A 16509-nucleotide genomic window follows, 5' to 3' on the forward strand; every position below is an offset into this window, starting at 1 on the left:
AGATAGATAGATAGATAGATAGATAGATAGATAGATAGATAGATAGATAGATAGATAGATAGATAAAATGAAGGAACGATAGATAAAACAAACAAATAAATGAATAAACGAACGAACGAAAGATGGATGGATGGATGATGGATAAAATGAAGGAACGATAGATAAAACGAACAAACAAATGAATGAACAAATTAATAGATAGATAGATAGATAGATAGATAGATAGATAGATAGATAGATAGATAGATATGGGCACAAAAGGTCAAGCAACAACTAAAATGTTGTATGACAAAGTGAAAGTGAAATGGCTTCTGGATGTGAAAAGTGTGACTTGCTGACATGTTGTTTATCTCTCTTAACAACTTCCTCTTGTAAGCAACGCCCACGAATGACAGATCGGGAGAGAAAGCAAGATGTGCCATCAGATCTAGTGTGTCTCCTCTGAATAGATCCGTGCTGTTTTTATGTCACGCTGCTGAATGGTCCTTTGACAAAAACACACACTTGAATGCTTCTTGTGGTGGATGTGGGTGTTATTTCTTTATTACTCAAGTCCTGAAGGGTTTCGGCCGCATTTCCCATGAATGCAGTATTTTCTAGTGAAGGCAAATACAGTCTTCTCACGGTTGCATCAATAGACGGCAGTTATAATAGGCATTTTTGATATCAGTATGGGAATACTATCAAAATTGTGCTTCAGGCAGATGACGTACGATATACGTAAGTGATTCACTATTATAACCACTCTTTGCAATCGTAGTAGGATAACAATGGCAAGGATAAACTATATTTTTACATTTTGTCAACGCAAAACTATCACAGTGCTGGAGTGTTGATGGTGGTTGTCACTGTGTTGTTCTGTGTGATTTTTAGTGGGTTTTCTGGTTGATTGCTGGGTTGTTTCTTACTGGCCATGCAAGTCACAATCCCACAAGCCCACAATCAAGTGCCTATGATATTATGGCCTCTAAATATAGTTCACATATCTTCTTAAATGGAAGACCATGAGATTTATTTGTCCATTTAATCAATCATTAAGCATCCTTTATGCTCATAACTTGGTGTGGGACAAGTTACATGCAAAAGTTTAATGCTTAAGGCTAGAGGTTTGATCAAACCATTAAGTAAACATATTTAATAAATATCACTATACTTTCCCAGCTGATTGATTATATTAAAGGGGTCATATGATGCAATTTCAAGTTTTCCTTTCTCTTTGGACTGTTACAAACTGTTCGTGAATAGATAAGATCCACTAAAGTCTCAAACCCAAAGAGATATTCTTTATAAAAGTTAAGACTGGTCCACGCCCTCCTAAAACGCCTCATTCTAACACGCACCCACATGTCTACGTTAAGATGTGGGAAGATTTGCATAATGCCACCCAAATGTTCACGCAAAGAAAGAAGGCGTAACTTTATTGTTGCTGCCACCGCCGCCGCCATGTTTTGAAGACGCTGTGTGTTTCGTTGTGAAAGCGAAACTACTTTGTTTGGCCTTCCAAAAGAGGACACGACTAGAAATCAGTGGTTAAGTTGTATTTACAACACTGTTCCAGAACAGTTCAACCCAAATATTCAGATGTGTGCAACGCATTTTATGGAGGACTGTGTCCTGATCCTGGAAGAGTAGACTACAATGCCGACTGTTCTGACTCACAGACTGTAAGTACGTTTTCATATATAAAGAATTTGCAACTGAAGATTCAAACGCGAGTTTTGAGCAGTGTAGAGTAGCACTTGTTGTTTGTCATTTCTCCGATCACAAATGCAGACATGGTTTTATGTTTACACGGCGCGATGCAACACAACGCGTGAAAAGACAGTATAAGTCATTATAATCCATAATTATGTCCCCCCTGGATGCAACGAATGCCTCGTTTGTAATGGGTTTTAATGTTTTTGTCTCGTCGCTCCGGCCGGACACGGCATCACAGTATGCTAAGGGGCGTAAGATTTCCGTCACACGCTTGAGGTATTCGGCCAATCACAACGCACTGGATAGCTGGCCAATCAGAGCACACCTCGACTTTTCAGACCGATGAGCTTTGTACAAATCGACGCGTTTCAGAAAGGCGGGGCATAGAGGAGAAACAATAATGTACAGTATGTGGAAAATAATGTGTTTTTTGAACCTTAAACCGCATAAACACATTTCATTACACCAAAAACACAAAATAAATGTTCTTTTTAGCAGCGTCATATGACCCCTTTAAAAATTGCAAATGACACATTTTCTTAAATGTTGTTTACATACGCAAATGAAACATTATCTATTTAAATATGCATTAATTTGCATACATTTCTAAAACATAAATATGGTTTATATCGAAATCCTCTGACATTTTTCTTTGCAAATCTTCGGTTTGTACTTCTAATTCGTGTCCGGCGTTTTGTTTTGTTCTCTCTCCGCATTCGTCACTAATCACGCAACGCTATCACTAATAACGTCTTACATCACCCGCCGGAACGGCTTCAGTGGATGACAGTCAGCGGAAGTGAGAGAAAAGTGTTTATTACGTTTGAAATATGGATATTTTTCTTACAAAAATTCATGGATTCGCTACAAGGGGCCTAAATTCATCCCCCGGAGCCGTCTGCGGCACGTTTTATTATGAATGGGTGAGCTTTATTTGACGACTTGTGGACTGTTCAACTGCAACACCCGCTGAGTGCTATTAAACAGCTTGAAAGATCAAAGACAATTTTTTTATATAACTCCGACTGGATTCGTCTGAAAGAAGAAAGTCATATACACCTAGGATGCTTCAAGGGTAAGTAAAACATAAGCTAATTTTCATTTTTGGGTGAACTAACTCTTTGTTTTCTTTCCACTAGTCTAAACAACACCTTATGAAACGCCAAATAGCCTAAAATCATAAAACTGACCAGTGCATAAAAAACTGATTTTTTTGTGACTTGTTCAGTATAAAAAACTGGCAACAGTTTATGAAAACTACTTTAACTTAATCACAAAAACAACAAAAGACGCAAGAGACTGTACATATACAATGAGGGCAGATGCCTTTTTGTCCGGAGTGATTTACCCTGTACTGACATGAGAAACTGTCTGTCTGCAGTAGCCAGGGGTAAAATCCCTTGTTTAAGGGCGCACAAGCGATAGGGCAAGTGTGAGAGCATGCTAACTCTCTTCTTCAGAAATGAATGCAGCTAACAGCACACAGATCACTGCTTATGACTGTCAATCAACTGTCAAGATGATGATTTGTGCTAGCGTTTGTTTCTGGAAAGCACTATATGGTGCTTTGCGGTCAGTGAAGTTACAAATCTGCTCTTGTACTGCAATAGAAATAGCATTATATCTAAGCAGCTTTAAAAATGCAAATAGTATCTGATATTAGCACTCTGTGAAGCTGCATGTGTATAATCTAATATGATTACAATAGATACACTACAGTTCAAATATTTGGAAATCTAAAAAAAATTTAATCAAGGATGCATTAAATTAATCAAATGTGATCATAAAGACATTTATAATATTAGAAAAGATTTCTATTTCAAATAAATGCTGAACTTTCTATTCATCAAATATTGCTAAAAAAAATTCCACAAATAAAGGAATAACGGCTGCTGGAAATTCAGCTTTGTATCACAGGAATAAATTAGATTTTAAAATATATTACAATAGAAAACAGTTATTTTAAATTGTAATAATATTTCACAATATTACTGTATTTTTGATCAAATTAATGCAGCCTTGGTGAGCAGGGGGAAAAAATGCATATATGTAAAAGAAACAAAGAAAGGTGTTGTCACGGGGCTAGTTGTCACAGGGCAAAATTATATCAGTACCTACAAGGGGAGAGCAGAGCATAAACTGCACTAAAAATATATAACAGAATCATTTAGAATTTGTTTTTATTAATAACTACATTTATAAAGTCCATAAAATAATCATATTCAATGCACTTCTATCCACATGCTTTTCATAATTCATTTTCTGCTTCCAGTTTCTTCGCTTGTGCACCCAAATATTGTTGCAACGCAGAGAAATATCCATATCAACAAGCATCATTTCAAGAATTTCGTGCAGGCTTAGTGATTTTTTACTTCCAAAAGCTCAGTAATATGGAAGTAATGAGATGTGCTGCTTCAAACTGAATGTGTTGAGGAAGCAAATGTGTGCTGCAGAGATAGAGAACAAGTGGAAAATAAACCCAAAAGCATTCCACTGCAATTTAAAAGAGGAAGAGAGAGAGGGAGATGTTATGGATATCAAAATGCGAGGGGGCACTCAATACAACTCCCGTAAAAGGATTCAGGGCACCTTAAATATTGAATTTAAAGCATCGAGTTCCCTAACAATCCCATCTTGAAAGCTTTGAAGACAGTTTATTGCAATGAAATATATTACGGGGCAGTATTTCTCAGCAGATCCCCTGCTATAAGTCATTCGAGGGCATAAAAGTTCACAAGAGCAAGTTACTGCAAGACATTTTCTCTTTTCAGCAAATATGACTTCACAGTAGATACTAAACACAGCATAAAACACAATGCTAGGGTGTTGTGGGTAGTTGCCAGGGCTTTGCTATTACTAAAGTGTTCTGAATGTTTTAGTGCATTGCTATGCAGTTTATTGGTTGTTATGGTTGCTAGATGGCTGCTATCAGGCAAGTCGCTACTATTGTTGTCTCTAGAAATGGCTTGGGTCTCTCTTTCAATAGACTTTAGTGAGGTTAGAGACCATAGTGAATTTAACACAGATGAAAACGAGGCTCTGAAGGATGGCCTTAACAACTGGTACACTGTATAAAGGTCCTATATTGCATCATTTTCACAGCTTACAAATTTCAAAACTGTTATGGAGTTTTTGTCTACTCAAAAGTTATGTTCGGAAAGCTGTTTCGACAGCTGAACAATCGGTATGTTGCTAAACAACAGTACACACCGTTGAACACACTGTACTTCTAGCCCTCACAGCCTTGTTTTCATTTCTGTCAGCATTCAATATGGTACCCTGACTAAACTATTTTTTTTTAGGTATTTTGTCATCTGATAAAATCATCTGATTTGAATCTGAATCTGGGGCCTGTTTCATAAAAGAAGTTTACCAAATAAGTCAGGTTTATTTCAGTTAGTCTGACTTATTGTCAGTTGATTTGGTTCAAAATAAGTCAGGCTAACTGAAATAAGCCTGGCTTATTTGGTAAACTTGTTTTATGAAACAGGCCCCTGATCTGACAACTGAAATAAAAAACACACATATATAAATATTAGATGGAAAACTTATTTCAGTTAGTTACCACATTTCTAATTTGTGTTTAGTTGAATTTTTAAAAAAGTGCTAAATTGACAAAGATATGAGATATAAAAGCTAAAAATAAAAATTTATTAATTAAATCCTACTTGGAAACGTGTAGTAATAAAAACCAAAAAGGTTCTTCCATTCAGGGTTATTATCATTAACGGAATCTAATATTATAAAAATATTTTTTGTTAATTAAATAAAGCTGAAATAACATCAAATATTAAAAATAGCTTTTTCTAAGCAACTTTTCTCATTTTTGTATAGTTAATATAAAAATTAATTCAACATAAATTGTAATATTTTAAAAAAGGATTAAAAATGACATTACACAATTACAAATAAATGCAAATTACAAAATGATAAATATATAACCTAATTCAAAATATTAACTTACAAACTATTAATTTCAAACTATAATAGTATATAAAAAGTACTGACATGACACTGTTCTTATAGCGTCAATCTTGTAATCTTTTTGACTCTTGGAGGCTTTATTTTTAAAAGTGTTATTTTGACGGGTTGATTTATTTGTAGCATTCGTCCAGACTTTAATGGTGTCTCAGGAGATTCAGAACAGACTCCTTGCACTTTTCCAGGGGTCTGAGAGTGGCTGTTACCTGCTACTGCGTCCTGTCCGGCTCGATCTTGGTCTCTCCGTTCTGCTTGTCACTGATGGATTTTTGCGAGAGGCGTGAGGACATGGTGGCGGCTTGAACCACAGCCTTGAAGCTGCGCTTGCGCTTCTGCACGTTCTGCTCCGGGTGGAAGATGATGACGTAGAATTTCGGTATGTAGAGCATCCCCAGAGACACGGAGGCACTCAGACTCATGGACACGGTCAGCGTCGTCGTCTGGATGAACATCTACATCAGACACAGGAAATGAAAGGTCAAGAGATGCATGGATCATCAGCATCAGCTCAGCTCAACACAGGATACGTTATATATAAATAATTGCTAATTACAAAATTTTAATTTCTTAACATCAATTAACTACTTTAGTTAACATGAACTAACAATGAAAAATACCTGTAAAGCATTTGGTTCATATTAATTTCATCATTGACTAATACATTATTAAAATCCAAAGTTTTATCTGTTAATACACTCTAAAAAATGCTGGGTTAAATACAACCCAGTGCTGGGTAAAATAGGAACAAACCCAGCAATTGGGTTGTTTTGACCCAGCGGTTGGGTTAAATGTTAACCTTCTGGGTAGTAGGGTCAAAACAACCCAATTGCTGGGTGTATAATCAATGGAATAGTAAATGTTCATTAATGTTAAAAATGATAAATAATAAATATGATAAATATTAATGAATGGACCTGAGCTAACATGAACTAACAATGAACAATTGTACTTTTATTAGGGTCAAAACAACCCAATTGCTGGGTGTATAATCAATGGAATAGTAAATGTTTTAATTAATGTTAAAAATGATCAATAATAAATATGATAAATATTAATGAATGGACCTGAGCTAACATGAACTAACAATGAACAATTGTACTTTTATTAATTAATGTTAACAAAAAATTATAAATACCATAACAAATGTATTGCTCATTGTTAGTTAATGCATGAATGTGCAATTATTTTTTATATTATATATTACTGTTCAAAAGTTTGGCATCTTTACATCTCTTATGCTCACCAAAGCTGCATTTATTTGTTAAAAAAATACAGAAAAACTGTAATATTGTGAAATATTATTACATTTTACAATAACTGTGTTCTATTTGGATATATTTTAAAATCTAATTTATTCCTGTGATGCAAAGCTGAGTTTTCAGTCTTCTGTGTCACATGATCCTTCAAAAATCATTTTCCTCATTTCTTATGATCAATGTTGAAAACAGTTGAGCCGCTTAATATTTTTGTGGAAACCATGACACATTTTTTTTCAAGATTTTTAGGTGAATAGAATGTTTACATTTATTTGAAATAGAAATCTTTCGTAACATTACAAATGACTTTACTGTCACTTCATGCCTCCTTGCTGAAAAAAAGCATTTATTTCATTCAGAAAAAATCCTACTGACCCCAAACTTTAGAAAAGTAGCACATTAATGGCATCCACATTAATTTTATAGCTCTTACTTTGTCTCAACTATCATTTTGTTTTCCTAAAATGAACAGAAGAAACATCAAATGTGACGCTTAAATAAAACACCTCCTAAAGCCTCCTGAGCAACCTTTTAGCAATAAAATCCTCCTTTGGACAGGCCGTGGCTATGCATCAAAATAAACATTCCCAATGTTCATCAGATGTGGCTGCCAAGCTAAATAAAAGAGCACCTGCCCACCCAAGAGCGCTCACCAGGAAACGGCACATACAGTATTAGCGCAGCACATCAGTGGGAAGCTACCTGGCTCGTTTCATCTATGCAGCAATAACTAATGCTCTAATTCCTAATTCCCGCTGACGAGGCTTCTGGCTTTATTAAGATGGGTAGACATTGTCTTTCAGGCTCCAAAACACTCCCGTTATCAACCTCCTCCCACAGTTAAACCCCCGGAACCTCATTGGTGGGCGGAAGAGCCTTTGTCTCTGTGTCATGGTGTGTCTTTGGGAGATAAAGGGGAGAAATGAAATGTTGTTTTTTTCTCATCTCATCCCTTTCCATGTCTGCCATATCAAAGGCCTCTTCAAAAAAGAAACTGTGAGCAATACAACTTGGACTTGTTATCGTGAGCCTGGCAGGTTGTTGCTTACTTCAATGCCTTCATATTGAAATGACTTCATTTCACATAATTTTCTACTTAAGGACTTAAATGGCGACTAAGCTCCGCTCTTTTGTTGATGGATTGGAGCAGAACTGTGAGAACGCATTGTGGTGTAAATACGGGAAGTTGTTTCAGAGAAAGATGGAGTTGCATTGCTATATATTGTGTTTTGAAGATGTGTAGTATTGCTCTCTGTCTTATTGTGAATGTATGAGAAAAGCATTAATAGCCTAAAATGTCTCACTGTCAGAGAATACAGCTTTCATTACAGTTTTTATATAAGAACAGTAACAGAGAAATAGCTAGCAACACCTGCAGGTAATGATGAAAACACTTCCATAAAAACAGAATTTGCAACCGATTTTGCTTCCATGAAGTGATATGTTTGTGTAAAACAGGATGTTAAAAGAGGAAAAAAGAGTGGGATAGTGGAGAAATTAAAAATAAAGGATTAAAAGGGTATTTTGGCAGTGATACCAATCATTTGAGGTTCCCCAAAGAACCTTTTTTTCTTAGTGTGAAGAACATTACATTAAGAACTAAAGAATCTCTTCCCACTATAAAGAATCTTTGTGGAATGAAACGTTCTTTATGGAACCATCAATGGAAATAAAGAATCTTAATTTTTGATAGTGTGCTCCTCTCCTGAAACACCCCTGAAATAATTTCTGAGGAGGCTTTTTTTTTGCTAGCATGTGGTGAAGTTCAACCTCAAGACCATCCCAAAGATCTCATTTGCACTTCTGCATGTTCAAACTTGGCGTATCGTGTTCGGTCGCACGTCAAACCTGGCTACATGCATTAGCATGCAAAGTTTGAATATGTGCATGTGCAAATGAGATTTGAGCACTGTGGTGAGGAAGAACGTTCAGAACTTAAATTTCAATTTGTTTATCACAAAAAGCTATTATGCTATTATTATTAAAGCTATTATTATGATTTCAGAATATGTGGAATATAGTTCACGAGTCTTTTGGACCACTTTTATAGTGCATTTTTATCACTTTATTCACTAACGTTCAAAAGCTTGGGGTTGAGATTTGTTTATGTTTTTTAAGAAGTGTCTATGCAAAAATACAGAAATACTGTGAAATGTTATTAAAATGTTTTAAAGGATGCTCTCCAAGGCGGCATTTATCTGATTTTTAAAAAAGTATAATATTATTTCATATAATAATATTAAAACATAATATTATAAAACAGCATTGCAATAAAAAATAAAAAAATAAAAAAATAAAAAATAAAATATATATATATATATATATAATTTTTTTTTTATTTTTTTATGTAATTTTCAGCAACTTTTCTTATTATTATCAATGTTGAAAACAGTTGCGCTGCTTTATTTTTTTGTGTAAACTGTGAGACCCTGTTTTTTTCCAGGATTCTTGAATAAATAGAAAGTTCACAAGAACAGCATTTATTTGAAATAGAAATCTTTTGTAATATTACAAATTTCTTTACTGTCACTTTTCAATTGAATGCATCCTTGCTGAATAAAATGAATTATTCTTCCAAACAAAAACCTTACTTTTGCGCATTTTGGATGTATAAAAAGAGACAGGCTTCCAAACATCTCGTTTTATATCACAAGCAAAAAAGAAAATCATACAGGATTGGAACGACATGATGCAAGTTAATGCTTTGCATTTTTGGGTGAACTACTTGTTTATCAACATTAGCAATGAATCCCATTATAACACACTTCTCACCTTCTCAGTGGACTGTGCTGTGCCAAAGAAAATAGGCACGAACGCCAGCCAGACGATGCAGGTGGTGTACATGGTGAAGCCGATGGGTTTAGCTTCGTTGAAGGTCTCAGGAACACCTCGGCTCTTGACCGCATACACGGTGCACGTGACCATCAGCACGATACTGTAGCTCAGGCAACAGATGAGCGACAAATCAGCGATGTCACACTTCAGGATGCCACGTGCCAACTCTGGATTGGGCGGCCGCTGCTCCTCGTAGTCCACAATGGTGTGTGGTGGCATCACACCAAACCAGATGAAAACACCCACAACCTGCGGAGAGACAGGAGGAAGAAAAAGCTGATCATTAACAGTGAGACTGAGTCAGTCAGAAGAGCAGACTCATTTGTCAAGAGCTGCTGTTTGATTGATGTAGAATAAAGTGTAAAAGAAGCTGTGTTTTAGCCAGTCTACAGCAGACAAGACTTTGCACAAGATTACTGGTTAAAATAGGCCTGCTATCAGCCTGATTGCTCTTAATGATGGGTTTTAAAGTGCTTTTTGAATGACACAAAAGAAACTATAAGATCCTTTCCTCGCTTTCTAATAACGTGACCAGATTTCTGAAATGAAAAAAGGGGATATGTCTAGTTCAGCTGAAAGGTAGCACTTAAATTTCTAAGGTTTTTCGATCTGAATTAAAACATTTTGTGTATTTTGACCATGATAAATGTAGATTGTCATGAAAAAAAAAAAACATTGCAACGTTGCATTACTTTTCAAAGGTTTGGGGTCAAACTTTTTTGAAAGAAGGAAATTGTTTAATTCAGCAAGGATGCATTAAATTGCTCAAAAGTTTAAGTAATACATTTATAATGTTACAAAAGATTTCTATTTCAAATGAATGCTTTCTATTCATAAAAAAATGTATCATGGTTTTCACAGAAATATGAAGCAGCACAACAATTTAAAACATTGATAATTATAAGAAATGTTTCTTGAGATGTGACACTGAGGTCTGAAGTAATGATGCTGAAAATTCAGCTTTGCATCACAGGAATAAATTACATTTGAGCATATATTCAAATAGAAAACAGTTATTTCAAATCGTAATAATATTTCACAATATTACAGTTTTTACTGTATTTTTGATCAAATAAATATAGCCTTGGGCAGGATTAAAGAAAAAATTTAATCTTTAGTGTAACTGTAGGTCCTCATTTTTATTAGGTGTTCAAATTGTGAATTTTATGCTGGATATTGCACCATATTGCTTTAAAAAAACTTTTCTTCACATAGAGTGTGTCTTTTCATTTAGTAAACATGTTCCTAGGTCAACAACATATGTGTTATTTATAGATCTGATATTAAAAGACTATGTGTCTTAGAGCTATCACAAACTGTGCTCAGAAGTCTGTAATCAAATCTTATTATGAACTCATATATTTCCTATCTCATTCAGACAGACAGCTATAGACATGAAAGTACAGTCTTAATTCTCTGAATTGACTTCTGTCTAGTGAGTTATTTACTCCTTTATCTAAAACTGAAAAACGATGAAATCGAAATGACAAATTCTATTTGAAGAAATAACGTTTCTAAAACTCTAATGTCCAAAATCTAGCATACAAGTTACTATTCTACATTTTAAACATCAAATAAATCAAGGACATTTCAAATGGGACGTCTGCTCACAGTAAATCTCCATACAAGTGCGCAGGATCCCCGGAAAGAGAGCAGCTGTTTAGAGGCGTGATTTAGAGAGCGTCCTTTGCACCTGTTCTCAATGGGAACATTCCGACTAGGAAGTGACTCATCCCGATTGAAGGTGCTCATCAGGTAACGCGCAAAACTTTCCCAGAAACTTCTACGGCTGGGAGGAGAAGAGAACAGCAGCCGGGCGGCCGGCGTGTTGCTGGGGACACAGATGTTGCTGTCAGAATCGTTCGGCGGAGTCCCGTTCTCCACTCAGCATCGGTGACACATCTGCCAACATGCACTGGAGGAGGTGCTGAGAAATGTCCTGCTGTCAATCATTCTCCCGCTAACGTCCTGTTAATCTCGTCTCCCCCGCGCCTCTGCCGGTGAGTCATGCACATAATTCTGGGGCTAAGCTCCAACTACAAAAGCCTCTCAAATATTCTTTTGTAAAAGTTCAAATCAGCAGTTTTGAATCGCCGGAGAGGTGTTTATCAGCAGGCACGATGTGTATCGACAGCGGTGGGGCTTTCTTGTCACCTGTAAATCATTTTTGAATCTGTTGCTTTTGCACATTAGCGTGTTTGGCACGTTTGCTGGCACAAGCAGAATGAAGCCCAGGCACTCAAAATGATGAGGTCTGCAGGCAGCTTATCAGCTTCGGCACAGTGTACAAACACAGGAGAATCTGCTCGGCTGGGAAACAGCTATTGACAAAACCTCAAAACTCATCCATAGGGTCGTGTTGAGAACGGTAAAACAGCACAGGTGCTTTAGTTTCCAAAACCAGTGGCTCTGTGGCACTCATGAACCTGTGTTTGGCTGGAGGGAGACAGACATGTACGTTTCATGTAAGATCGAGATTTTCTAAGATGCCTGTGAATTCTGTGCGATGTGCAGCAGAATTTTCTTTATTAATTCAGTTAATTAATGTTTTATTTAATAATTCAATCGTTTGGCCTTGCATTCCTCATTGAAGCTGCCTCGGCAGTTTTTAATAGATGTATGAAGCTAAACATTAAAGGTGATGTGTGTCATACTTTTGCTATGCAAACTTAATATGCAGAGGAAAATAATACTTTAATTCAGCAAGGATGCAGTAAATGAATCAAAAGTGACAGTAAAGTCATTTATAAAGTTACCAAAGATTCCTATTTTAAATAGATCCTGTTCTTTTGAGCTTTTCATTCATTAAAGAATGTTGAAAAAATGTAGAATGTTTTCACAAAAATATTAATCAGCACCATTGATTCTAATAGGAAATGTTTCTTGAGCAGCAAATCAGCATATTAGAATGATTTCTGAAGGATCATGTGATACTAAAGACTGGAGTAATGATGCTGAAAATTCAGCTTTGCATCACAGGAATGAATTACATTTTAAAATAAATTCAAATAGAAAACAGTTCTTTTAAATTGTAATAATATTTCACAATATTACAGTTTTTACTGTATTTGATCAAATAAATGCAGCCTTGGCGAGCATAAGAGACTTCTTTCGAAAGCATTAACAAATGCACCAACCCCAAACTTTTGAACTATAATGTAAATACTTTTTTCCAACCTGCCCAACAGAGTAACCAATTCCATGAGATTTGGGATTTATAGGATAAGGGGTTGCACCCTGCAGGAAGCAATAAAGCAATTATCACCGATTGGCTTCAAGCTTTAACACACGCTCACCTGTACTGAGATCAGTATGAAGGTAATCATAAGTTGCGATGTGGGGCTGATGAATTTTGGCGGCGTGACGGACTTCTTGCCCTGCTCGAAGATGCGGTAAATCCGGTTGGTCTTTGTAAGCATGGCAGAGTATGTAATGCACATGCCCAGCCCCAGCAGCAGCCTGCGGAAAGCGCACACCACCGTCCCCGGCTCAGCGATCATCAGGAAGGTGATGAAGTAGATGAGGAAGATTCCCGTCAGGAGCACGTAGCTGAGCTCACGGCCCGCGGCCCTCACGATGGGGGTGTCGTTGAAGCGGATGAAGGTGATGATGACGGACAGGGTGGCCAGGATGCCAAGAATGGCCAGGAACAGAGGGATCACGGCCCAGGGTGAATGCCACTCCAGCTTGATGATTGGAGTTGGGCGGCAGGCCGTGCGGTTGAGAGTCGGCCGCATGTCGAAAGGGCACATCTCGCAGTTGAACTCGTCAGCTTGGAACTGATAGCCATCGCAGAGCTCACAGTGCCAGCAGCACGGGACACCCTTCACCATCTTCTTCCTCTCGCCCGAGCGGCACGGAAAACTACAAACCGAGTCCGGAATCTGACGGGATCCACCGGTCCACTGCATCTCTTCCACCTGATGAAATACAGAGAATATTTACAAACAAAAAAGCCAATTGTTGAACCAAACAGGTCATCCTTGTAAGTTCAAGATATGTTTTGAAACATACAGTTTGGGCTCTGTAAGAAAATAGTTCTCTTCTGCTCACCAAGGCTGCATTTATTGGATTAAAAATACAGTAAAAACAGTAACATTGTGAAATATTATTACAATTTAAAATAACTGTTTTCTATTTGAATATGTTTTAAAATATAATTTATTTCTGTGATGCAAAGCTGAATTTTCAGCATCATTCCTCCAGTCTTCAGAGTCACATGATCCTTCAGAAATCATTCGAATATGCTTCTCAAGAAACATTTCATATTATTATCAATATTGAATTCAGTTGTACTGCTTAATATTCTTTTGGAATTTTTAATTTATGTGATGCAAAGCTGAATTTTTTAGCATCACGTCTTCTTCAGTGTCACATCTCAAGAAACATTTCTTATAATTATCAATGTTTTAAATTGTTGTGCTGCTTCATATTTATGAAAATGATTTTGTAAATTTATAAATGTCTGTACTGTCACTTTTAATTAATTTAATGCATCCTTGCTAAATAAAAGTACTAATTTCTTTAACAAAAAATCGTACTGCCCCCAAACTTTTTAAAAGTAGTGCATTTAGACAAATAACCAAATTAATAGCTCTAGCTAGGCTAAACAAGACAAACATCTTATTACTTATAATTGCTTAAATTTGTTTAGTGTCCTTGAACCACTGTTATAATTGCTAAAAAAAAATTATATAATAAAACTTTACCAAAACATTAAATAATTTTTTTTTATTAAAGCCATTAAAAAAATTTAATGTTAAAACCTTACAGACTATGGAAAAGTGGGGGGAGGGATTTGTCTTTTATGAGTCTTTATGAGTCTACATATTATTGGATCCTTCAGATGTGAATATAATTAATGTACAATTGAAGTCAATTTACGTTGAGTCGCAGGTTATTGGTCCACTGGCCGATGACTCTGTATCCTGGATTGGTGGTGTTGGTCATCTGGTATTGAAAGATGTCATAGCGTCCAGGAGCATCACCGTTTTCATTAAACAGAACAGCAGTGCCGGCACTACCTAAAAATCACAGAGGAAACAGGATTCATATAGTGCTATCATACAAGAAACATCATTAATGTCATTATTTTCCAAAAACAAATTTGAAGAAAAAAAAAAACTCAGTTTGACCACAAAACAATTCTGATTTCTTGTCTTTGAAGAAATACATACAGATGTGATAGTAAATTATAGCTGAGAAAATCAGCTCTTCAGATGAGTGCAATCACAGCCAGATATATCATAAAGAGACATCAGGTTCCAGCTACACTGATCACCTCCTCTTCCTGTCACGCCTTCTTCTCCACTGAGACTCTGAACATCTTCACTTTGCTCTGCACCCATCTGTCATATAAGCGCTCCATTCATGCATACTTTATCCTGCTGCATGTCATTACAGGCAGTGGTATCTGTTTTTAGTCCATGATTAGATTTGAATGGGAAACGAATGCACTACCGGCAAACATTCGGCTGTTTCCCTGTGATTGGAAGTGCTTTGAATATGTGTATTTAGTTCAGTCATTAGATCCCTTCCTCCAACTCAACAAGAGCACATCATTGAACCACTGATAACCTGCTTCTGTTAGCCCTGGATGGATAAGGATTTGTGTTCTCCTTGTTTGTTCTTTGCTGTATAGGAGGAATTCTGGGGTGGAAAAAGGACTTATTTTCCATGCGATTTTCTTCTTCGCAATAATGCATATTGCTTGTTCAGCCAACTCCCTCCAGGCGAGCTTTCACCAAATGTTTGCAAGATGACAGTCACTCTTGAGGAAGTGATTTAATGGGAATTCCTTCATGGACAGCTTTACAACGCCAGAGCAAAGTTAGATTGCCAGAACTTTGCCATTTTCTGGAGATGTTTTTCTGATTTCAAACTACACTGAACTATGAGGACACAAAGGTACAGTGAAGAACTAACTGTATATAAACACAACGTGAAAAGACATTTGCAACACATTTAATGTCACTATTGTTCAACATTAAATTGAAGAGTCTGCAAATAATTTTGTAGGACTGGACTGGACTTGATTTTATCAGTCAGGATTTGATTGGACTGTGAAAAATAGCTATGATATTAGCGGTTAATAGAAAATAAATTTTAGAGGTGGAGAAATTAATTTATTAAAAAGTGTTTTTTTTCTTTAGAATAATATGCACTTGTGAATTGTCGACAAAATGATTATTATTTAAACAAACAGTTTCTATAATATATCATATTTAATGTATAATATTTTAATAAAAATATTTGTATTCAGCATTAAATGATGCATTCAACTGATTAGAAGTGAGAGTAAATACATTCATAATGTTACAAAAGATTTCTATTTCAAATAAATGCCGTTCTTTTAAATTAAATGTAAATCAAATGTAAGAACCTAACATTTTAAATATATTTTTATATTAAAATATATAAAACATTTCAACTGTTCTCCACATTGATAACAAAAATAAATAAAAAAGGATCATATAACACTAATTTAAAATGACATTTTACATTTTCATATTAAAATACAAAACAGTACAATTTTCAGTGATTCTCAGCAAAAAAACCTACTGTACACTTTAATTAAATATAAAAGAGCTCACCATTTCCATATTTACATTAACATTTATTCTTTTAGCAGACACTTTTATCCAAAATACTTACCAATAAGGCATACAAAAAACAATTCATCCTAACTTTCTCCATAATAACTAAAGTCATACGGGTTTGGAATGACATGATAACAGAA

The 16509-nt window shown here is 35.8% G+C and overlaps 1 protein-coding gene across 1 annotated transcript in view; it reads right to left on the reverse strand.

Annotated features, from left to right (window-relative positions):
• The window catches only part of LOC107601768 (metabotropic glutamate receptor 6-like), a 58860-nt gene that overhangs the window by 10978 nt on the left and 31373 nt on the right, over positions 1-16509 (reverse strand). The window contains exons 8-11 of the mRNA XM_016294057.1: positions 14655-14794; positions 13067-13690; positions 9708-10019; positions 5886-6131 (exon numbers count right to left, since the gene is read on the reverse strand). Of these exons, the coding sequence (XP_016149543.1) occupies positions 5889-6131; positions 9708-10019; positions 13067-13690; positions 14655-14794 (1319 nt within the window). The 3' untranslated portion in view covers positions 5886-5888. The remainder of the gene's footprint in view (positions 1-5885; positions 6132-9707; positions 10020-13066; positions 13691-14654; positions 14795-16509) is intronic.

Source organism: Sinocyclocheilus grahami, unplaced genomic scaffold, assembly GCF_001515645.1.
Source record: "Sinocyclocheilus grahami isolate Dianchi unplaced genomic scaffold, SAMN03320097.WGS_v1.1 scaffold312.1, whole genome shotgun sequence".
In the NCBI taxonomy this organism is placed as follows: domain Eukaryota; kingdom Metazoa; phylum Chordata; class Actinopteri; order Cypriniformes; family Cyprinidae; genus Sinocyclocheilus; species Sinocyclocheilus grahami.